The 24,061-nt window shown below is 38.0% G+C and overlaps 3 protein-coding genes across 5 annotated transcripts; 2 read left to right on the forward strand and 1 right to left on the reverse strand.

Moving 5' to 3' along the window:
- On the forward strand, positions 1–2,076 carry LOC114757290 (protein CutA, chloroplastic-like). The gene is made up of 6 exons (XM_028946291.1): positions 1–233; positions 383–498; positions 805–867; positions 1,106–1,137; positions 1,356–1,450; positions 1,732–2,076. The coding sequence occupies exons 1-6, from the start codon at positions 40–42 to the stop codon at positions 1,811–1,813; spliced, it is 582 nt and encodes a 193-aa protein (XP_028802124.1). The 5' UTR covers positions 1–39; the 3' UTR covers positions 1,814–2,076.
- Positions 2,077–3,188: 1,112 nt separating this feature from the next.
- On the reverse strand, positions 3,189–5,930 carry LOC114757292 (chaperone protein DnaJ). Its single transcript, XM_028946292.1, has 6 exons — positions 5,837–5,930; positions 5,615–5,756; positions 5,381–5,458; positions 5,187–5,262; positions 3,720–3,793; positions 3,189–3,588 (listed from the first exon to the last, which is right to left on the reverse strand). The coding sequence occupies exons 2-6, from the start codon at positions 5,714–5,716 to the stop codon at positions 3,517–3,519; spliced, it is 402 nt and encodes a 133-aa protein (XP_028802125.1). The 5' UTR covers positions 5,717–5,756; positions 5,837–5,930; the 3' UTR covers positions 3,189–3,516.
- Positions 5,931–13,015: 7,085 nt separating this feature from the next.
- On the forward strand, positions 13,016–23,562 carry LOC114757289 (uncharacterized). 3 transcript variants are annotated; one of them, XR_003741546.1, is made up of 23 exons: positions 13,016–13,513; positions 13,683–14,264; positions 14,714–14,964; positions 15,104–15,175; positions 15,266–15,400; positions 15,734–15,852; positions 15,935–16,240; positions 17,005–17,092; positions 17,157–17,262; positions 17,593–17,706; positions 18,277–18,440; positions 18,574–18,694; positions 18,858–19,082; positions 19,173–19,363; positions 20,409–20,576; positions 20,677–20,782; positions 20,859–20,996; positions 21,153–21,314; positions 21,389–21,589; positions 22,038–22,232; positions 22,336–22,407; positions 22,979–23,428; positions 23,492–23,562. XR_003741546.1 is itself a non-coding variant. In XM_028946290.1 (22 exons), the coding sequence occupies exons 1-22, from the start codon at positions 13,466–13,468 to the stop codon at positions 23,129–23,131; spliced, it is 3,717 nt and encodes a 1,238-aa protein (XP_028802123.1). In that variant the 5' UTR covers positions 13,016–13,465; the 3' UTR covers positions 23,132–23,562. The 3 variants fall into 3 exon arrangements, 1 of the variants encoding a protein (XP_028802123.1); XR_003741547.1 differs by lacking the exon at positions 17,593–17,706; XM_028946290.1 differs by having other exon boundaries at positions 22,979–23,562.
- Positions 23,563–24,061: the final 499 nt, after the last annotated feature.

Genomic DNA, 24,061 nt, shown 5'->3' on the forward strand with positions numbered 1-24,061 from the left:
CACCACCCTATATCTTTGACGCCGTTCTCATCTGGCAAAATGGCTTCCACACTCCTCTCTCCCACTCTTGCTACTTCCACCAAAGCTTCCGTTGTCTTTGCGTCTTCGCTGCATCGCCGCCTTCCTCTGGTTGGCGCTTTCTGCATCTTCAGCTTGGGCATCTGTTCCCCCCTGTATTCCTCCGCCTCCAAAACGGGGATTGCTCAATCTCTTCCCATTTTCCCTCTCCTACAGTACGACGCCATCCGGCTTTTTTCATCCATTCCTTCCATTTCTCCGCCTAATTATTTCTGTTTCTGGATCCGAATCCTCTTGCTTTTTTCGGATTATTTTATTATTCGTTTGTTTTGATTCCCTGCGCGATTGTTCCCTTCCGTTTCAGATCAAAGTTCCGTAGGCACTTCGCTGCTACTAGCGTTGGTACCGAAGCGATGGAAGACAAAAGCGCCACTGTTCCAAGTATTGTTGTCTATGTTACTGTTCCCAACAAAGAAGCAGGTTCGAGCATTGTTTTGTTCTTCTTCGTTTTCCTTGCTGGGGATACTCTAGGAAAGGATCATTCCAGTTTGCACAATTGATTCGTTGAGATTGGGGGTTACACACTAGCATGTCATTCAGCTACTGGCCCATGAAGAATTGGGCTGAGGTAGCATTAAGGGTTTAAGACTTTAAAAACCCCGTGAAATCATGTTATTTATCTTGTTGATTATTACTTGTCTAAGGTGCACAGGGTAGATCTAATGAATTCGTGTTTTTTATGGCTTTATATGCTCCAATTTTTGATGTGCGCGAATGATTCTGCAGGCAGGAAGTTGGCCGAAAGCATTGTGAAAGAGAGACTTGCAGCTTGTGTAAATAGGGTTCCAGGTATGAAATGAGCTTTCTTCTCCTGATTTTAGCCTCTGCTGTATTGGGCGCTTTCGATGTGGGATCAAGCATGTGTGCCATGACTATGGAGGCATTTCAGGATGGTTTTGAGTTGGGAACTTGGCATTAGTCTTGGCGAGCTAAATATCAAGATTACATTTTCATCAGAATTTTATAACCCATGTGAATTATGTCTAATGCATGTTTTTTTTTTTTTTGGTTAAACCAACTAATACAGGCATTGAATCAGTGTATGAATGGAATGGAGAGGTATGAACTTCATTTTCCATGTTGACTTGAGAATGCTGGCGTGTCTAGAACTCCTCATGAGGAGTTTTTCCATCACTCATTTCGTTTGTTTTTTTTTTTAAAAAAAAAATTATTCTGTTTATTACTGTCCTTATTGGCAAGTGGTATAAGAAAATGCATAGTTAAATTGAAAGTATGGTGTGGCTTGTTAATATCAGCTGTGTGTTGCAAGTTGACAGGTCCAGACTGACTCCGAGGAACTTCTTATAATCAAGACTAGGCAATCTCTTTTGGAAGCACTGACGGAGCATGTCAAAGCAAATCACGAATATGAGTAAGACCGATGTTTCCCATCAATTACCGTTCATCAAAATTTCAAATTTGCGTTGTACAGTTTGAGTCGTACATTGTATCTAATCCTGAAAGAAAACTTGAAGAGCATTTGAATAGAATAGAACTGACAACTGAGTGTAAAACAGATTGATGTTTTTTAATGTATTATGAATCTGCCAAGACTTAAACTGGCATAAAATCCTTGTTGAAATTAACTTGGTAGTAAAACATACAAACAATAGTGCCTCGAGTTGTTGCTGACATTTTTGGTCTCTTCTTCAGGGTGCCAGAGGTGATCTCTTTACCTATCACCGGGGGCAATCTCAAATACCTGGAATGGATTAAAGGCAGCACGAGGGACTGACTGCCAAATGTAGACATAAATCACAGGAACCACCTTTGTCTGCTAAATAAGGTCGCGCGCTGTCTTAGCAAACAAAAACATAAAGAAGTTCGCATGTTGTCCATACGAATTGGTGACGAGAATTGAGCATTGTTTACAACATGGTGGATTGGTGTGCTACGGAATACTGCTGGCTGTTACTAGTTTCTACTTTCTAGACTGGATATTATGTTATCAGTAAACGTTCTTTTATGATTTCTCGTCTATTCATCTGATTTTATTAAGCATCAACGGCCGTCTGCAATGGGATCCCAAATCAAGTTGGTCACGTCCACACCCCATCCCAGCCCGACCCGCCCCCTTCCCTAAAGAAAGTGACAATTAAAGGGAAGAACACTTAAAGTTCTGTCTTATTAGATCTTCCTTGTCAATATGCGTTTGTGCTACCTAGGTCATTCGAATACTATCCACCGTAGCAGGCGCATTATTATGTCATTATTTTATACTGCCTCCTTAAGTTAGATATTTATAATAAATAAGTGTTAGTTTTTTAAAAAATATTTTCACTAATCAAGTGTATTAGTTAGAACTATTATTGTTGTAAGAACTATTTTGAAAGGAAATGATAAACATAAAAAACAAAATAAATTGAGGTCTTATATTTTAGAATCAAAATAAAAGTCAAACAAACTCTTATAGTAATGTTTCACATGTTTATTCATTTTCTTTCAAAATAGTCTTTATAACAATAATAGTTTTAATCAATATACTTGATTAAAAATGATATTTTAGGAAAAATAATATTCATATTTAGAAATTATAGTGTATTTTCTTAATCTTTTCAAATTAATCAACTAACTTTTATATTTAGAACCGAAAGTAATATTATATAAAAGGCTGCGAATGTGATCATCTCAATTTCTTTATAACTAAGACAATTCTCTATACTTTCCCTCTGATTGCCAAAAGCAATGTCACCCAATGAGAAGATTAGTGTACTAATCAAGGAAAGCAGGAGCTAGTTTACAGGGCCAATTGCTTAAAACAGATCGCGAGTTTATCTTTAATGGCCATTTGCTTAGAAAAATACGAGTTAACATGGCGGTAGTTATCTCTGACACTGCTCAAATAACAATCAGTTGGATATTTAGTGTACCGTGAGTTATGACTTCGAATTCCTCCGATCCCTTTTGATCCGTTCAGTATCTTTCCTTCTTATACATCCTAGCAAAGTCTGAACTGCTTGCTCCATAAACACATTTTTCTCGAAAGATTTTTCAGTTATTATTTATATTTTATAAAACATGGAAAGAAAAAAAAACTAGTTGTGCATGTAAACCTACGTTACATTAAATACCCATGAACCAGGACCACACCTTGTTTTTCCGAGTTCATCTTTCTAGGCAACTACCGATTCTTCTCAGACGGCAGATGCCGCTGCATGATTGTTAGGGTTTATCTGGCTTAATGGTAGAAAAGCTGCGTGAATCCAGACATCCATTCACAAACAAATCACAAGAAAGAAACACATCCATTTGACGGCAGGGAGAGTGACCCTTAAATGTGGCAACCAATTCCTATATACTTTTATACAGAAGCATGAAATAAGCCATCCTACATCATAAGCATGTCTCATTCATCCCTGAGCATGGCTTGCAGAAACAGACACCCACAAAAAATTTGTCCCAGCTGCGATGGTAGGATTTCCATGCTATTGATTTGCCTTACCATATGAATTGCTTCATCCCAAGGCCATTACACGTCAATATAAGGCTCTTGTAACGATTAAGATAATCCTGCAACAAACAATAAAACAAAATGTGAAGTGAAGATATCAAAGCGTCATTCTAAACAAGACATTTTCTTTTGGTAAATAAACCAATTTTCACAAGCAAGGTTCATGACAGATAACAAGGGAAGCGCTTACCATGAGATTGCAATCATAGACATAAAGCATCCCATTTTTGTCATACTCTCTCCTTTTGGCGGGATCGCTTAAGACTGTTCGATAAAGCAAAATAAATGTTATTCTAATCATAAGAGAGAAGCTCATGCTCTTACTCACAGTTTTTAACAGGCATAAGCAAAAGAAAGGAAGAGTAGAAAATCTACAGTAGATTGATACAACTATCACACCCAAATACCAAGCCTTGTTTAGGGAACAGCTAATCTAATCTCTTTCACGACTGGGTAAATAAACCACATTTTATATTTCTCGAAGACTTCAAATAGACCCGCCTTCCTCATTGATCATATGCCCATCAGTCTTCAATTACGGAAGTATCGATCAAATCCAAAGAGAATATGTATTTCAGCCAAGCTAGCTCTTTCGAAATGGAAATAATTTCCACTAATAATGTACAAGTCAACAATCGCTTCGAGAATCACTAGAATCACCCATCACGTCAAAATTGTGATAATATAAATGGAAATAACCTTGACAAGATTAGATAGCAAAATGTAACGCAGAACAGCGTTAAGTAGATTCAAATCAGTTTTCATACCCAGGAAAAAAATGTTATGACCAGCACATAGAAGGTAAAGGAGGCGGTTTATGTAGGTGTGGTGCCCGGGGGAATTCTCTTCTCCAACGGACATTAAGGAGAACAAATGGCCTTACAGTAATTGATCATCCAGAAAGAAGATTTATTTTAATAACTTATCAATTATTAATTAAGCCCTTTGAGCATGCTAATCAGTAAAACTTAGTTAAAGAAAAGGGGAAAATAGGGCAGCCATATAAAGAACATACGAAGTTCTTCCGAGGTGGAAATAAAAAACAACCCCTACAAGGCATCACTCAAGAAATCCACTTGCAACTTGCAGATTTATGGAACTTCCAACTTTATCATACGCACAGAGGCAATGATGTAGGAAACCTTTTGGTTAAGAATGCCTATGATGCTAACATTACTCCCACGTATTTTGAATTTTGTTGTTTTGGATTGCGCATCTCAATATGCACGAGATAGAAGATAAGAATCTCGCAACTCTAATCTCCTAACTCGTATCAAGCTTTTGCTTGCCTTGTTCAACTAAAAAAAAGAAAACATGAAATATAATAACGCCTAGAATCGAAGATATTAGAGTTTCGGTGAAGGCAGTCTATTGACAGTGGGAGCAAAATAACCCCAACAAATTCGCTGTCCAAGTGAGGAAGGCAGCATTTATGTTGAGGATTTAAGACATATCACCAAGTTTTCATAGACCTATTTTTCAATTTCCACTACTATAATCAATACCTAGCCTACATCTACGCCAATCGCCATCCCATCATCAACTGTCCAAGTCAGATAAGAGTACGATCATGTCCACAAATAACCCTAAAATTTTACCATATAGATAGCTAATTACTCGTATCATTAGAAAGAAAAAACTAAAAAGGGTTACTGACCCTGATAAGCCTCGTTTATCTCTTGGAATCGGGAAGTTGCGGCATCTTGGCCTTTCTTCTTGTCCGGATGCCATTTCTGTGCCCACAGAAGCAGAGAAATGTTAGCCCTGAGCTCCGCGGTGAAAACCAGAACTTAGCCCCAAACCCAACTAAGAAGACCCTAGAGGATAGAAATGCGAGACCGGATAACACACCAGAGCCAGACGAATGTAATTGGAGCGAATAGCGTCGTCTGTAGCATCATAATCTACTTCCAGAATCTTATAATAATCCTGTGAAACACAACTCACAATTTCAGGACAACACGCATCCACAAATACCACTAAAGGAAACAATCCCTGGCACGAAATAAATTTTAAAAACAGATGAAATTTCAAAGGGGCAAAAAATAAAGAGGGTAGTCAGAGCCTGAAATGTTCACGATGTACCTTGGGCTTGGGCAGAGCAGGGAAGAAATCGAAGTTGAGATAGGAATCTTGGTCAGGTTGGTCACCTTCTGGGATATTGTTGTCCCACTCATCCCACGTCATGATGAATTTCAAAAAAAGAGAAAGGCTTGTTTGCTTTGAGCTGAATGCAAACTTCAACACTGGTTTAGGTATATGAAATTCGAGCGAAAATCAGGTCAGGATTAGGGGTCCTGTCTTTCCCTTCGTGCCTGTGTCTATCGGCGTGCCGCGTACGTCTAAAATGGGCCGCGATATTCGTCTCTGCTCAGAAACAATCTTCTGTCGGAAAATTCTAGATATTTAGAAGGAAGTAAAATAAAAGAAGAAAAGGTTTTCCCACGGAACAAGTGCCCCCAGTGAATTATGCTGCCTAATCTGTTCGGTAAATTCTGACGTGATAAACCTTTTGAAGGATTCCCGAGCAAAACCATGGGGGTCAAAAACAATATCTGCTATTGAAATACAAATTTTTTCATCCTCGAGCTTCAAGTTCAGCCCAGAAATAAATAAATTTTAACATAATGAAACATAGTTTATCATGAATTAGTACAAAAAGAACTTTTTTTTTTGTCAAACTACAAAAATTTAAAGATAAGGGACAGTGGGATTTTTATACTTTTTTCTTACTGTTTCTAGAATAAATATGCAAAAATAAAATGCTCATTATTTCATCCAACTGCAGCGGATTTGATTATCTGCGTATGTAAAGTGCCAGGGAAGAGACTGTGTTGTTGATTTCGGGTTTGATGAAATCAAAAAAATGTCTAGTTTTCAGGCCAAAAAAAAAAAAAATGTCTAGTTTGCGATAAAATAAACTCGCAAAAATGAATTTGACTGGGGCTCCCCTAGTTAGGTTTTAATTAAGAGACACTGGCCATCGGATTGCAATTCGATGGTATTGGAGGGGCATTACAATTTCTTTGAAAATATATAATTATAAAAATACTCAGCTTAATATTGTTAGATGACAATCTGATTCCACCATTAATATAACATATATTTAACTAATTTAATTAAATTAAAAAAATTAGATAAGTCAGTTAATTATAAAAAATATAATCTTTTTTAGTATCCTCTTTTTCTCTTTTACCTTATGGTTGAGTGAATATTAATAATGGATAATTTAAAAAATTTGATAAAGAAAAAAATATGTTTTACATTTATAATTAAAATCAACCTAATAATTAGATCATACGTTAGGAAGAGAAGTAATATTTTTCAATCAGTTAAATTCCCGATAGTTATGATGGGGATAAAAAAGCCAGAGTAGTCAAGGCCCTAGATTTGGGAAAATAAATGAGAATTTTTTTCCTTTTTTTTTTGGTTCTTTTTTGGGGGGGGGGGTGTTTGCAGATGGTCAATATCTTTCCTACGTAATGAAAAGCTTTGAATGGCTCTGGGAGATTGCAAAGGCTGGGCGACCCCCAGCACAAGTGGCCTGCGAAAGTAGCCAAGAGTCACCTCCTTCGTCACAAAGACAGAGTAGAAAAGAAACACGATGGCCGAATAGAGCATGGGGTCTTGAATCAACTCATGTAGCCCTCTCGCCCGCAACAGTCCTATTTGGATAAACTATATACATCATCATCATCAAGAAGCACGACAAGAGATTATGCGGTTATGCTAAATAAATTGACTTCCTAAATCCCAGGGAAGTAAAGTTAGACGGAGGTTAAGAGGGACGACGCTTTCACGGGCTCATTATTCATTTTAGTTGGGCCGTGCCCTTGTTTCGCTTATTGGACCACTTACGGGACCTAACTCACTCCTTGGCCCAAGCAACTTTCTTAACTTCTGTTCAATTCAATAAGAAGCTCATTATAAGAACTAACAGAGATTTAGTCTAACAGAAGGGACTAATTTCTCACAAAATAACGAATCAAAGTTTAAATTTTCTCTGAGTATCTCGAACAGAATTGCTTCTAATAAGAGAATATCTATGCAGTAGCCAAAAAAAAAAAACTAAATTATACAAGGAGTTCTGTGACATGTGTTCCTACAGCATAACGCTGCGTGTGCAGCCTGGTACACTTCGTCAATACAAAGGACAAAGAAGAGAATATGCTTTGGGAAATTATTATTATAAATAGGGTTAATATAAATTTTGATCCCTCAAATTTAAGTCAATTTTGGTATTAGTCCCTGAAATTTTAAACACATGATACTGGTCCCCAGAATTTTGGCCGTTACAAAACGTTAGTCCCTAATATCTTCACACTATTAATTTTGTATGAGATGGCACTAAGACCATCAGCCTAGTGAGGGGAACATGCTGACGTGGCAATCAACAACGACCGAAGTGATTTCATCGCTCACTTTAGAAGACGGTGGGCTAAACTACAGCATATATGGCTCTTTACAGGTGGTTCCTTCAGGGCGCAATGCTAGGTCCCTTTTTTCCAATATCCTCTTCATCATCTTAGCATCCTCGTCGTGATCCCTTGTTAATCAGACGGTCTTGATGGGTGAAAGAATCTCCAACATTCTGCTCAAGCTATATGTCACAGTGATCAAATTTCTTCTTTGATGCAGACGACAGGTAAAGAGGATCCAGCAATGTTTTGTGGTTGCATAAATAAAGCTGATGATGATTCCCCTTACTATTCTCTCATCATCATCATCATCACCGTCTTCGTTGTATGTGTTGGGCATTAAAGTCGTCAGACATAGAGCAGTGATTGCTGGTAAAGGAAATGATATGTGGTATGGGAGTAATTTAGCATTATTGGCTAAAAACCGATCCATTCACTGAAGCTTGACCACAAGTTGATCAAGCTAATTAATTAATGCAATGTTCAAAACAATAAGACTAAAAGAATAGAACTTGCAATGAGTTAGTAACTTGGAATCAAGAGACTTGGTCAAGCTACAAGTATCAGGGTGTCAAGACGTCCTTTGCCTTCCCATTCAAGAGCTTGGACTTAAATGGGTTGATCTTATCCCGAAGACGATGTCACCACATTATTTTATTAACTCTGTTTTTAGTCTAAAAAACAGAGACTAACAGAGATGCAATTCGAATTGTAACTTGATATTATTTTAGTTGCATATCATGAATTTTAATGACATCACACCAGTATCATAGTTGGGTATGATGGATTTTAGTTGAATATAATAGCAGCTAACGAGGTATCATCAATGGAGTACACATTATAAGATGGAATCGCCACCTATCAACAAGAGTTTTTCTTTTCATGACACAGTTATAAGCTGTAAATTAGGGGAAAAAACACTAATTTACTTATTTTATTTCAAGATCTAATAACCATAGCATTTGACATACCTTGGAGATGTATCCATCATAAGCAAGCTTGTACTTGCTGTCAAGGTGAGTCCTGAGCACCATTATGCCGTTCACACATGAAATATGCCACTTGGACCATGGAATTGTCTTCCTTTTTTTTTTCAGTGGAAAGAGGAGTATTATTGCAAAGTTGTTGTCTTGAGTGAATTAGTGGGAGAGATCAACAACGTATTTGCTGCCTCCATTTATATTGTTCTGTCATGAGTGTGAGTTGTGTTTGAGTTGCTTTTTTCCCCCTTTATGTCTAGGTCATCAAGGTATATACGTGCCAACTTGTATATCCACCTCATCAGGTTAACAGTGTTAGTGCCATTTTAGATGAAGTTAATGGCATAAAGGTATCAGGGACCAAAGTTTTGTAACGGCCAAAATTTCAGGGACGAATACTATGAATTTGAAATTTCAGGTACTAATACAAAAATAGACTCAAATTTAAGGGACTAAAATTTATATTAACCATTATAAATACAATGAAAATATACAGGGGGTGGGAACACCATTTATGTGCCCTGCTTACACAAGTCACAGCATAGGGGCAAGAGCATCACTGCGGAATGAGGAGTGAAGAAAACTGAAGGGATTGACATATACCGCGAATATATAGCGTTCAGGTCACTTGTGTTCTTGTTCTACTATTTAATTAAAAGAAAATCAAAGTGAAAAGAGATGGTATGAAGATGAGTCTCTTTAAAAAGAATATATATGCATTAGAAAGATAAAATTATTCATTTATTTTAGGGTTAATGTAATCTTTGATCCTTTAAATTTGCCCTCGTTTTGGTTTTGGTCTCTCGAATTTCAAATCATATGTTTTGATTCCTTTTAGGGCAAAATGGTACAAGTTTTTATTGGATTATAAGGACCAATGTTTTAAATAAAAAGAAACTTGAGGGACCAAAACCTATGATTTAAAACTTGAGGAACCAATACCAAAATGAAGACAAACTTAAAGAATTAAAGTTTATATTAACCTTTTATTTTATTTAAACTATTTTTACCCGTCAGTCTCTAGACAACATGCCTGCCTTCTAGTATCCAGAAGAAATTTTCTCATTAAGATTGACCCATGACCAACCACCAAAAAGGATTTAATTAAGGAATTTTTTACAAAACATGAAATAATTTATTTTTTACATGAGAAGTAGTTTTTAATGAGAAGACTTGAGGGTGTGGTTGGATTTGGGTGATCTAAAAAATAGTTTATTTAGAATCATGGTCGAGTTGAGGACAACAAATTGTTGCAGTAAACTAAGTGGCCGCTGAATTAGTTGGGATACCGGTTCACTGAACCATGATGGGACCGGCATCAATCAAAACAGCATAATTTTAAGAGCACGCATGAAAAATAAAGAATATTTCGAACAATATTCATCCATATCCTCACCATGCATGTCAAGCTTACAGTAACCACATCACAGAATAGAAGTGTTTATTATCTATTACAATTTACAAATGATCAAGATCAGCGAGGACGACATGAAACGTTAATCTGATCAAAAGCATGCAACATCAACTGTCTAATCAAGCCCATACCATCATCAATTATCATCGAAAATCACCAATAAATCATCACATAGATTTTACGCATGTATGGGTGTGCGTATAACACTAAAAACAACCGTCGGATGTCCCCGAGGGAGAAAAACAACTACAAAAACACATTAAAATAAAATAAAATAATTTTGGTTTTTGTCAATAGAAGCCGGTTTTTTCAGATTTAACCGGTTACATTCTGCCCTGATTTTTCGTCCCACCAGTTTTGCCTTTTGCTTCAAATTGGATCAGGCACTGGTTTCTGGTTAAAGCGGCCCATCCGACTTGTTTCGGTCAATAATGGTAAAAATTTACATGTTTATGGGTTGAAAAAAGAATCCATTATTAATGCCCCCATCATTGCTGGCTAAGTTGGTAACGCTGCCAACACGAAACGGGGGACTCAGTATTCATAGGACCAAACACGATAGGGATCGAAAGATTCCATGTGACTCGGATTATTAAATTCACCTGCGCTCCCCCGCCTACGTAGTTTCGTCGCTTTACGCGAGTGCAGCTGCAGTATCATGTTCTTGCTCAATTGTTCCCTGTTCTCATTTGAGCTTCCAATAGCTAAAAGGAGAAAGGCTCGCCATTTGCCTAGAAAAGCCACAACATGCGAGGGCCGACCAAGCCGAGAGGAAAAGGGCCCCAGTTTTGTAAAAGTCATTAATTATTGATTATTGACAGCCATGGCTGTCGTTTTCTTGCCCGCTCAAGGTCACTGCTAGTAGCGGACGCCTTCACACGTAGCTGGCAATAATACTTAAGGCATTAAATTGAATTAAATATTGTCTTGTGGCTACTAGCTGGATGTCTTTTGTTCAGCCCCTCTATCTCGGCTGTCTCGAATTAACAGATGATTACGTGGCGAGCTTGCCGTTATTAAGGACTTGACCATTCAGACTTGTCACATCAAAACAAAAACTTTCGCACGCTACTTGACAATTTTAATTTTCTACTATTCATGGTTGGATTATATTTGATAATTCGTTCCCACCAAAAAAAGTGATTGCATGGCAGCAATAACATTCCCATCTGATTTCTCCTCCTCGAAGAATCGGTGTAATGGCTGTGCTCTCTCTTGTTGCTGCGTAATTCCGAACGCATTTTTTGGACATACGGTAATTTCTCCCCCGTCCTATCTTTGCTTTCGCTAATTCAGGTGCTTGAGTTGGGTCCTCAACATCAGAGCCAGCGTGGGGTTAAATCACATTTAAGTTAACTTTTATCGGATATGTTTTTATAGTTCTGATGACTGTTTGGTGTCGTTGTCGGAATCAGTAGCTTAATGCTTAAGGACCTACCTGCTTCAATTGCGTCAACCTCGTAATTTTAGCTTTGAGAATGAATGAGTTAAAAGAAAAATCAAAGTCACATTATATAACTGCTGTGATTGGGAGACCCTTTCAGAAATTCCAGATGAAAAGTGTCGTCTACATTCCCCCCTTTATTCACTCGCATATTTCACCGGGTCATCGTCATGGACTCTGACCGAAGTCTTTTTTTTTTTTTTTGGCTCCTCCTGGCTTGACCTCCATCACCTTCTGACTCACTGGCTTGGGGCGGACACGGGTCGGTTCACCCGACGGACCAACGCTCCGAGCTGTTATTGCTAGTTCTGCTAGCCAGCAATTTGGCAAGTAGCCGAGCAGCAAGAACGAAACAAAAAAGGTGCAAGCAAAGTGGGACCCACCACCATGTGCATAATGCGACTAATGGGGCGACTCTTCTCAGTATTTTATTTTTATTCTCAGCAGCATAAAATTACAGCAACGTTCGACTGTTTTAGTCCTGCAATGATATTAATTAATTAACAGATTAAGGGCAACCCTATTGAAACGGCCCATCGCTTTGCCACGTCAGAAAATCTCGTTACTTTACTTAACTCTCGCTGCTACTCGCGCGAAGTATAAGCAACATGCGCTTTATTTTCGGACCACTTAGGAGCCCGTCTGGTCAGAGAACCTTCTTTCTTTACTTTGCTTTTTATTTTAGTAGGAGAGGACTTTTCTTGATGGTAACAAAGAGGGAGAGTACTTTTCTTCCTTCTTCCTACAGCGAACTTGTGATCTCATCGCCCTACTGTCATCATTTCTTGCATACGTCGTCGTTTTCAGTCGGCAAAAATGGCGCACCGCCACGGACCTGCCATTTACCATATTATTGATAATTATTAAAATAATAAAATTCCCGTACTACTCCTCCGATCCTTATTATAAGACCCTATTTGACTTTTTATTTGGTCCTAATTATAAGACCCCAATCCATTTTGTCTCTTATATTTATGCATTTTTTTCCAAGATAATCCTTCTAATAATGATAGTTTTAGCCAATATACTTAATTAGCAAGGATATTTTAGGAATGACAACACTTATTTATTATAAATAACCAATTTAACTTACTTCCTTAATCTCCTCAAATAAGTTAATTGGATCTTATAATTAGGATCAGAGGAGTATTAAAATGCTCGGATCCGACTCTTTATTACAGTCCATTGGTCGAGGAAATTTAACATTTTTTTTTGGGGAATAAATCTAGCAAAATCTGTCAAAGGTCGAAATATATTTTATCGGACGTCCCCGAAGGGTCATCGAAATATGTTCATCAGTATACTACACACAGAGCACGGGAAGTGATCTGAAAATCCACCCAAGAGGCTCGCGGAGGTGCTTTTGTGGGTCTCTCCTTCTCAGAGAGCTGAACGAAGGAAGCTTTTTGAGGAAGCAAACCCTTTTTTTCCTCTCTCCTCTTTCTCTCATTGATCGTGTTGCAGTGTTCCTAGGCTGATAATCTCAAAGCTTTGCTTTGACATTGCTTCTACTTGCCTCTCTCTGCATTAAAACCCTTTACTTCAATTCATATGTGAAGCATTGTTTTTTAGTCCAAGCTTCACAGTTTATGTGCATTTGCTTGAGGGTCGAGGTTGTGAATTTGGAGCGAAGGTTATCTGGATTCGGTTACTGCTGCAGGCGAAGACCAAGCCACGACCATGTTTACTGAAGGACTTGACAAGAGTGCGGTTCGTTGGGTTCGAGAGGTCAGCTTCATTGATTTGTTTCTTCTTTTTCTCTTTCTCCCAACATTCTACTTATCGATCTTCACTCATTCCCCTTGCTATTGCCTCAAAGTTTGGGTTTCTGAATAATAGCGCGTGTTTCTGTAAATGTACACTGATCTCTCTAAGTTCTGATTTTGTTGGTGTCCAGAAGGAAATTCCGTTTTCTGATTCAAGTTTGAGATCTCGAATTGATCCTGTTGGCGGGATGAAGAGCGGTGGCGCTAGAGCATTTGGGTTACCACCACCAGCAAAATTCAGAAGTGGTCATCTTCCTGCTAATGCAATTCCTGGTGGGGTTGATGATAGTGGTACTAATTCTGATAATGATGCCAGTGACTCAGAAGATGAAGTTTATGGTGGCAGATATTCTTTGGATTCATCTCCCCAAGACCACAGAGTCCCCAATGGCGCCGGTGACAGATACAGGAATTTCGCGCAAAGGCCATCCCCATATGATAGTGACTATACGTTTTCTGAGGTGAATTCCTCTAGGGAAACAGCGGTTAGAAGACCTGGCGTTGTGAGAAATCCCCGGATGGGGGGAGCTAGGAATGCAGTGCAGAGTAATTTTACAGAGGACGAGTCATCAGATTCTGCTGCAAGCTCAGAATTCTCTACCACACTTGTAGGAAGCGTCAATGGCACTGTATCAAAGACAAGAACTTATCTTTCAGAGGGGTATACTTCTAGTGTGCCTTTAAGGATGAATGTGAACCATGCTACTGAAAAGGTATGCGGTAACATACTAATATGATCAACTCAAGTGGATGGCTGTAACGTGATAGATTATTAATTACATTTTCAGCTTCCAAAATTAGGTGCAGGTTTGCAATTTAATATTCATTTATCTGCTTTGTATGATTGCCGATTGTCTTGTTGAACCTTCTTTATATTTTTTTTTAGAAGATTAAGGACCTGCATCATGGTGAGAATGAGCAAAAATGGTTTCCTGTGTGCATCTTTCACTGGGGAAAAAAAAACAAGAAAGAAAGAAAAGAAAAAGAAAACTGAAAAAAACTAAGGAAAGTCAACCACTAGATTTTTACTCAGGCATGGTTGTCGTCTTTGAACGTGCTTTAAAAATTTTCTCTTCTTTAGCTTCTGCTACCATCTTCAAATGCACTTTGTCTTACGTCAGCAATTGACCTAAACTCACAATTTTTGTATGAAAACACTTAGAATGGAAGATTGTCCGATGGTGATGATGATGAAGGTGATGGTGAAGACATTCCAAGTGCTCCCCCATTTTGCAGTTCTGGTCAAGAAATCAAGCAAACGTCTGAGAAAATTGCAGCTTCTAGAGCTCATGCAGCTCTTCATACGGCAGACTCACGAGGGTTTTCTACTGGGAATGAGACGAGCCCTTTCAAATCTATGCCTGAGGACAAGACAGTGAACGGTAGAAATGAGAATCCTGGCCAATATGTCAGGTTTGTGTATTTGATGAGAACAAGCATATCTCTAGGCTCTTCTGTCTGCCTCTTACAAAATTCATTGACTTTCTAGTCACAACATGTTCATGTCTGTATACATTCAGTATCGACTTATTTTGAAGTATAAATGTTACAGAACTGCTGCTGGTTCAGAGGCTGTTGCATCTTCAAGTTCTCAACCTGCTCGTGTTCCAACCTTTCATGCAAGGTATCATTTAGGTGAACTGTGCTGATGAGTGGGGGAGGTGTTCTTCTAGTTTGCATTCATTAACTATGTGCCTATGTGCATCCATTTCAGCTCCCTTGGGCCATGGCATGCTGTTATAGCCTATGATGCTTGTGTGCGTCTTTGTCTTCATGCTTGGGCAATGCAATGCATGGAAGCTCCTATGTTTCTAGAAAATGAATGTGCGCTACTAAGGGATACATTCGGGTGAGTTTGAACTCTTTCCCTTGATCTCATTAATTCTGTCATGTAAAGATGAACCTTTCTTTATTCTGCTATTTGATCCCTGAAGACCCATATAACACGCTGTGTCTTTTAAAGTGGGGAGCATCCGTCTGGCCATGTGAGATTCTAAAATAGATATAAACTATTTGTTATTGTCATGGACTTATAATTGTATGATAAGGAATCTTAGGTTAACTGAAATTGCTGAAACTAAATATCGGTAGCCAGGGTCCTGACTTTTAGTCTCAAATTCTCATTTATGTGATGTTGTGCTCTCCACTCTTATTGGAATTATGTATATGTATTACATTGTAGATTGCGGCAAGTCTTGTTACAGTCGGAAGATGAACTAATGGTGAAACAAAATTCAGAGCTTTTCAGTGAGGGCGTTGCACTAAAACATAAAAAACTCATTGGAAAGATGAAAGTGCAAGGTTGATTTTAATGTCAGTTTTGATTATTGAATAATCTAATTTCTTCATATGAAGTTTCTGCTGAGATTGTTTTTCCGTGCAGTACGGAAAGTCAAACTGGGCTTGGAACCCCCTTCTGGCTGTAGCATCTCATCTTTAAGGGCACCTAAAATTAAAATGGAGTCCATGCAACACCATTTTTCCAGTCTGCAGTCTACACTCTCTTCTGGATGGGAATCCCTCAGAAAAATTCGATTTGCCCCACGTGTACCAGTGAATGGTTCCTTTGCAAGGCGAAGTTTAGCATATGTACATGCCAGCACCAGATATATACAGCAGGTGTCTGGACTCCTAAAAGCTGGTGTTAAAACTCTCCGGAACTCTCCATCATCATATGAAGTTGTGCAAGGTATGTGAAGATGCAATTTTTTTATGCATTCTTTTGCAGCCTATCAAGATTTAATTATGATCTCTGCATTTTTATTCCTGTGGGTGCTGATTGTTGTTATTTTATTCTGTCCTGCCGCCCCAGTCTCGTGAGAAAGTTGCTTGAATTGTAAAATGTAGCAGTTGATTCAGTGAAAGTGGGGAGCTGTTGGAGAAATTTCTTCATTTTTAATAGCTACTATGATTCGTTATAAATTTAGTATGTGATCATGTGCTTGACACAAGGATGCATTAGCTGAGTTTGGGCCTCTTATTGAACCTGGCTGCTGCCTTTTATTCTTTTCTTATGAGCTTATTTTAATTCTTATAATTGGCAGTCAAAGAATTAAAAAACTTAGAATGACATCAGGTGCTTAATACCTAAGCTGCCAAGTTATTTTATGTGGGAAATAGGTTGTAAAAGTATTAATTTTGCACGCACCTGTCACAATTTGGTCCTTTCAATTTCACTGCAATAATTATTTATGGTGTATTAATTTTCTTGTTAAATTTTCTTTTATTTTATGTTATAGTAACAATGCAACAATTTCTTTGTGTTTCTGGAAGTCTTCACTCTTTAATTCTCTCTTCTATGACCCTTGCATGTTTGTTGTTTGCATTCATGAAGTACGTGTTCTGATAATAGCTGTGAAATCCTGCCTGCTCCATTCTCATTTTTTCCCTTATAAAGTATTAATCTATTGTTTATCCTTACTCTGTAAACTTTTCTGTCTATTATATATACAGAAACGTACTCATGTTTGTTAAGACTTAAAAGCATGACTGAAGAAGATGCCATCAGAACGCAGCCCGGATCATGTGAAACCCACTTGTTGTAAGTCGTGTTTCTTAGTCTTTTATGACTGTAATTTCTGAACAAACTGCTGAGTACTTTACAGTTTTCCAGATAGCCTAGGAGATGATCTGCTTGTTGAAGTCCAAGATTCCAAGGGGAAGCATTTTGGCTGCGTTCTTGTCCAAGTGGCTAATATTGCTGATGACCCGGTAATATTTTCTATTGCATTTTCTTTTTAGTGATTTTATTTGTGTTCTTCGAGGAAGTAGAGAAGCAAATAACAGAATTGATGGAAAATGGAAAAACACTCAGGTGATCCTGAGTGCATTATATGATGATGGATCCTGTTACACCTTTTTTTTTTTTTGGAGGAAATAAAGAATTGGCACATGCTGAAGTGGGCACACCACCTGTGCATTTTAGATACCCAAAATACATAAATACCTTTTGCCAGCAAGCACATTCACAACACATACTCCTAATGCATTCTTACATCGAATGATGATAATTACGCCAGCTCATGAGCAATCTGAATGCAGGCTGACAAGTTACGCTGGTGGAACATTTATCATGGGCGAGAGCACAACCTTGTGGGCAAGATACAACTGTATATAAATTATTCAACAAGTTCAGATGACACTAGTCATCCCAAGGTTAGCTACTATGAACGTAAGCAGAGTTTATGAGCTGTTTGCCTTAAACCCTGACTGTGTATCATGCGCGGGCAATACATGCGGGATTTACCTCCTCATTTTGCATACTTGCCATGAATCGGGAACTGAGGAACTGCTTAAAGGGCAGTGTTATCTCCAAATAATTTTCTTGGGCTTCTGATACGCTTGCTTTATTAATTACAGTTAGAAGCTGTGATAAGACTTCTTCAACTAACTTTACTTGGGAGACACTATTTCTTGGCGCTGTCAAAAAGATATTATAAAGTATTTAATGCAGTTTTTAGATCCTACTAAATACCACCTTCCTCTTCTATTATCCCTGGCAGAAATCTGGATTGAAAGGCATTTCAGACATATCCTTGTAGTCTCGGCAACTATCAGATGAGGGCAGATAAAAGCTTTAATAAGTGGCAAGAAAAAAAAATAATTTATTAACCGTTTGGTTTTAGTGTTTTCCCCCCCAAAGGGTATTTTATTATGTAAATTGTGAGTTTCTTATTATACTTTTCCTCAAGTAGTTACACTCTTGTCTCTTTCTTGTGATTATAGTGTGGCTCTGTGGCAGAGACAGTAGCATATGACTTAGTTTTAGAAGTTGCAATGAAAGTTCATGGCTTTCAACAGAGGAACCTACTGTTACATGGTCCATGGAAATGGCTTTTAACAGAATTTGCATCATATTATGGGGTGTCTGAGATATATACCAGGTTAAGGTAATTGGATGTTAATTTTCTATTTTTTCCCCTTGAATGCTGTAGGTAGAAGTATTAAATCTAATAAATTCGCTCTTTGATGCTTTTCTTATTCATTATGCATGTGATGCTCCTCATTTTTCTATACAATTAGGTACCTATCTTACGTAATGGATGTAGCTACCCCGACAGCTGACTGCCTCAACTTGGTGTGTGATTTGCTATCGCCTGTTATCATGAACGGCAACAGCAAGTCCTCTTTGAGCCACCAGGAGGTACTATTGAAATAACTCAGTCGAGTGATGTAACTTCAAGACTTTGTGTGCTCTGCTTTTATAGTTTTATTGATAATGCCACCGTAACATGAGCAACATTTTAATTAATATGTTTGAGCTCTTTCTGGCCTAACATAGTGTGCATTTTGGTTATTCTGATCAGAACCGAATACTTGGAGAGACTAAGGATCAAATTGAACAGATACTCACTCTTGTTTTTGAGAATTACAAGTCACTTGATGAATCATCTTTTTGTGGTATCACGGAGGTTTTCAGACCTGCTTCTGGTGTTGCAGCACCTGCATTGGAGCCTGCTGTCAGACTCTATAAGCTTCTTCATGATATATTATCTCCTGAGGCTCAAACAGCTTTCTGTCACTATTTTCAGGTTAGTGAAAGTGTGAAACTTGAGATTATCATGATGACCCTTGCCAAGTATATGCCATATTTGCTTCACTCACTACTTGTATCTCCCCAGGTTGCTGCAAAAAAGAGGTCCAGAAGGTTCCTGACTGAAACAGATGAATATGTTTCAAACAATAATGAAGGCCATCTAATGGACAGTGTGTCCACGTCTACTGCTTACCACAAAATGAAAACCCTATGCTTAAATCTTAGAAACGAGATCTTTGCTGACATCCAGATTTTGAATCAAAATATACTTCCCAGGTATTAGTTATTTCTCACGTCATCTTGTCTGTTTCTAATTAATTGGAAGTTTGGTTCAGGGTCATGTCTATTTGTGGCGCTGCTGTGTAATTTTATGATGGACAGTGCTGAAATATTGAAAACTAACCGAATCAGTTGATTGGCCTCGAAGAATGTATAATAAGCTGTTTTTCTTTCCTGTCAAGATATATCTGCGGTGAATTGTCTCGTTTTGTCAAATTCAGATCGAGTTATCACTGATTGTCTGTTGATTCTTGTCTTGCAAGCTTAGGTTACAACTTGCTAGTGTTCAGAACCAACACTCTTGCGGATGTGCTTATGATTTCATCTTATAATTTTGATGCCTAGATAACTATTGTTCTACTACTACTACCACTACCAGTACTCCCACTACTACTACTACTACTTATATAAAATACTAACGCAGTGCATGTATTTCATGCTATTTATATCTATTGTAATTGGCTCTGAATAAAACTACCTAATGCGGTTGCTGTTGATCATTATTATAGATACTGCCTTTCTTTAATAGAAAATTCGATTTTTTAGCGTAGTATTTAGTTAAATGAGTATCTTATTAACTTGGCGATGATAAAGCAGTATGCTTTTGCTTCTTACCAAATTCAGTACACTATTCAAGTCCTTATTAGTTAATACTCATAATTTGAGACTGAATGAGAGCATAATCACCGTTCATGTGAACTTTAAGAAAGGCAGAGGTAGCAGTACTGCAGTAGTCTTAACTGATCATGAGACAGAACAAGCAAACAACAATAAATTGGGTTGTAGTTGATGTCATTCTTAAAGGCTTATTCAGTAACAGAAGAGAAGAATGGTTTTGTTTGTCATTTCTTTAATATTATCATCACTTAATCGGCATTAAGAGACTTGGTTCATTTGTAGAGGAATTATTCTCTGGTACTCTTCGTCTGAAGCATTTGAGGTGCTTATATCTCGTGCTTGCATTTCTCCATGTTAAATTTCAAAGCGATTAATGTCAATTAAAGGTTCTAAATTGTTTTTCCCCCCTCCATATATTTTGCAGCTTCGTGGACCTACCAAATCTTTCTGCATCCATATACAGCACTGAACTTTGCAATAGATTACGTGATTTCCTCATTGCTTGTCCGCCCGCAGGACCTTCACCACCTGTAGCAGAACTTGTTATTGCAACATCAGATTTTCAAAGGGATCTTACCAGCTGGAATCTCAGGTAACTGTTGATGTTTAGAGTATATATAGCCATATTTATCTTGGCAATCAAATTTCTATAACTCTGAATAACATAAACTTTTTTACCCAATTTCTTTCAGTCCTGTCAAAGGCGGAGTAGATGCAAAAGAATTGTTCCACTTGTATATTCTTGTCTGGATCCAAGATAAACGCCTATCTTTGCTTGAGTCAAGCAAACTGGATAAGGTATTGTTTTTAATCTCCTGTTATACTCCTTGATTTATATCATGTATGAATGATGATTTGACCCCATTCTTGGCAGGTGAAATGGTCAGGAGTTAGAACACGACATTCTACTACTCCTTTTGTTGATGACATGTATGAACGGCTGAAAGAAACGTTGACAGACTATGAGGTCATTATTTGCCGCTGGCCGGAATATACCTTGGTTCTAGAGAATGTACGTCAGTAGGGATCTTCATTTCTCCTATTTTGTTGTCCTCTCTTTCTGATCTTTGGGCCTCTTCCATAAATTTGGTATTATTTGATAGATCCAAAAAGAACTGAGAATATGCAAGCTTTAATTGCACTCCTTTTTTCTGGTTTGTGTTAACAGGCCATCGCTGATATTGAAAAAGCCATAGTGGAAGCTTTAGACAAACAGTACGCGGATGTGCTGTCTCCAATCAAGGAAAACATCAACCCTAAGAAATTTGGGCTCAAGTATGTGCAGAAGCTTACCAAACGATCTGCATCCTCCTATGTTGTTCCTGATGAGGTGAGTAGAATATCTTGAAAGTGCAATGTTCCAGACATGTACTTTGTTATTCAAACTTTTGTTGCTTCTTTCAGCTAGGAGTTCTTTTGAATTCCATCAAGAGAATGCTTGATATCTTGCGTCCCAGGGTAGAATCACGGTTCAAGTCATGGGGTTCATGCATACCAAATGTTGGAAACATAGCACCTGGTGAACGACTCAGTGAAGTGACAGTGATGCTGAGAGCAAAGTTCAGGAACTATGTGCAAGCTATCGTGGAGAAACTTGCTGAGAATGTGAGTATCATGCAATAAGTGAGGAAAATCTTATTCTATTCTAAATTTATGATATGATGATTTTCGTAGAGCATTGTACATGAGACCTGTGAAGTGGCAGGCATGATGAGCATTGCTTATTCTAAATTTCTGATGAAACCTCCAGCATATGTAAGTAGAGCAGCAATGCATTCATGATGGTTACGCTTGCATCTAATTGTTTACACTGTTCTGAAACCTATCTTGAATTGTGTTGAAGTACTTTTTGTATATAACTAGTAGTATATACTTTACTGAATTCATAGTGGAATCAAATTGCCCATGTAATCTCTGCTACTGTGAAGTTACTATTTTCGGCACCCTTCTGTTCAAGATATTTCGTTCTTGTTTCACCAAGTTTTCAAATAATGTTCGTCGAGCCACACCTTTGTTCTTAATATTCATGATGCATCGTTTTATGTTTTCCCAGACAAAGTTACAGAATGCCACAAAATTGAAAAAGATTCTTCAAGATTCAAAGGAAACTGTGGTAGAATCTGATCTAAGAGCAAGAATGCAGCCGTTCAAAGACCTGTTGATTAATACCATAGGTCATGTTCACAGTATTTTTGAGACCCAAGTCTTCATTGCCATCTGTCGAGGTTATTGGGACCGTATGGGACAGGTAAGTTCCCTTGTGTGTTTGACTTCCTCACCTTGCTGAAATTGCAGATTTGAGGCTATCGATGTTTATCATCAATGTCTTTGGTATTTTCTGGTCTCAACAGGAAATTTTAAGTTTCTTGGAGAACAGAAAAGAAAATAAATCGTGGTACAAAGGCTCAAGGGTTGCAGTCTCTGTAAGTGTAGTGATCCATTTAACCAGCAACTAATGTTATTTGTTTGTATATAGTGTATGAAAGATAGTGCTGTTCGCATTTTGCTGGATTTGTTTTATTATTTAAAAAATACAAAGAAAAAAAAATTAGTGGTTTCCGTCCATGGTTCTCTCACTTTTCTACCCAAAAAAAAGGTTTCTGTGTGGGTCTATTTGCTTATGAAGACTGTTTGACTCTCATGATCAGATCAAGAGGTTAGAAACTGTGTTCTTCCACGATCCACTTCACTAGATGCTTCTAGAGACATCTCTAGAAGTGAAGCTTGGGATGATCCCTGTATTAGCATTGTAGCGACTAAATTTAGGGTAATATGAAGGGTGCCAATGTGGGGTTTTCGACCTCTGGCATACAATCAAGCTGTCAATGTTGTTGGATAATGATATATCAAACGTTATAACCAATTTAATTCAATGAGTGTGGATCCAATGATTTAGACAACTTTAAATTTTGAAAATTCTGTTTTCTCAGCTGTGTTTCACTTTCTATATCTGTTATATACCTTCTGATCTCTGGCCTGAATATTTCTGTGCAGATTCTGGACGATGCCTTTGCTTCACAGTTGCAGCAGCTTCTGGGAAACACATTGCAAGAGAAAGACCTAGAGCCGCCTAGGTCTATCATGGAAGTTCGTTCAATGCTCTGCAAAGATGCTCCCAATCCCAAGGATAATTCTTTCTACTATTAGGCTTATACCTGTACATACACGGAGGTTAATACGCCATGATAACGGCTTCAGAGGTGATTTTACAAGTGCCAGCATTACCTTTGCTCGTTGGCTTGCTAGATTGTGGATAGAAACGCTCGATTTTGTATAGAGGGCACAAATACTGAATTTATAGTAGCGAGGGGGTCGTCATCAATTTTGTAGGGTAACTAGCAATTCGGCTGCTCCTGGAAAGATTAATGTACTCCCCATGTAGGATGTTTCCCGGTCAATCTATTACTATTGACGCAGCTATGTTATCCTCTTCCTTGGCGCTCTGTGCGTCTGTGTGTGTGTTAGCAGCCTTTTGCTTTCCACTTGATCTATCGCTGGCGATTGGAGATTTGTGGTTTGATAATTGTTTCGTTGTTTGAAGGGTATAATTCTGCGGATTTGTTTTCCTCCTAGCGAAAGACGGAATTTTGTACAGGAGTTTTATCTTGTCAAACGTTGCAACTGGGGACCTGAACGTCACGCCGAATGAAAACGGAGGCTGAACGTCACGCCGAATGAAAGCTTACGCCCCAAGTTACTTTTTGCTCCGGCTATTATGGCTACTAAAACACGCTACTCTGATCCCCTGCCAGCCTCCGCCACCTCCACTCCGTCACTCCCAAATACATTTTATTCTTAGGAAAAATCATAAAAAAAACTTAAAAATAAAAAAATTACAAATAGAAACTCATTATAATATTAGTATGGGTTTTGACAATAATTTTTATAAATAAGACCATGTGTGTAATTTTTCAATTTTTCAAGATTTTTTTTTTGGGGTGATTTTCCTTATTCTTCTTATCAATATAATCTGGCTTTAAAGAGTGTGACAAAGACTTTAATGTGATTACGGATTTGGACCCGAGAAAAAAGGTGGATTCACTTTTGTTAGTTCACGCTTGATTCCAGCCATCCATC

This window comes from Neltuma alba, unplaced genomic scaffold, assembly GCF_004799145.2.
Source record: "Neltuma alba isolate B1F8T4 unplaced genomic scaffold, ASM479914v2 tig00010592_pilon, whole genome shotgun sequence".
Classification (NCBI taxonomy): domain Eukaryota; kingdom Viridiplantae; phylum Streptophyta; class Magnoliopsida; order Fabales; family Fabaceae; genus Neltuma; species Neltuma alba.

Bases quoted from the DNA above. Each gene is read 5' to 3' on its own strand.
- LOC114757290 (XM_028946291.1), top strand. From the start codon at position 40: ATGGCTTCCACACTCCTCTCTCCCACTCTTGCTACTTCCACCAAAGCT. The intron at 234-382 runs GTACGACGCCAT...CTTCCGTTTCAG, and splicing joins CCCATTTTCCCTCTCCTACA to ATCAAAGTTCCGTAGGCACT. The intron at 1,451-1,731 runs GTAAGACCGATG...TCTCTTCTTCAG, and splicing joins AAAGCAAATCACGAATATGA to GGTGCCAGAGGTGATCTCTT.
- LOC114757292 (XM_028946292.1), bottom strand. From the start codon at position 5,716: ATGACGTGGGATGAGTGGGACAACAATATCCCAGAAGGTGACCAACCT. The intron at 5,459-5,614 runs GTACATCGTGAA...TGTGTTTCACAG, and splicing joins CTGCTCTGCCCAAGCCCAAG to GATTATTATAAGATTCTGGA. The intron at 3,794-5,186 runs GTCAGTAACCCT...TTTATCGAACAG, and splicing joins GATAAACGAGGCTTATCAGG to TCTTAAGCGATCCCGCCAAA.
- LOC114757289 (XM_028946290.1), top strand. From the start codon at position 13,466: ATGTTTACTGAAGGACTTGACAAGAGTGCGGTTCGTTGGGTTCGAGAG. The intron at 15,853-15,934 runs GTTGATTTTAAT...TTTTCCGTGCAG, and splicing joins TGGAAAGATGAAAGTGCAAG to TACGGAAAGTCAAACTGGGC. The intron at 17,263-17,592 runs GTAATATTTTCT...ATCTGAATGCAG, and splicing joins CTAATATTGCTGATGACCCG to GCTGACAAGTTACGCTGGTG.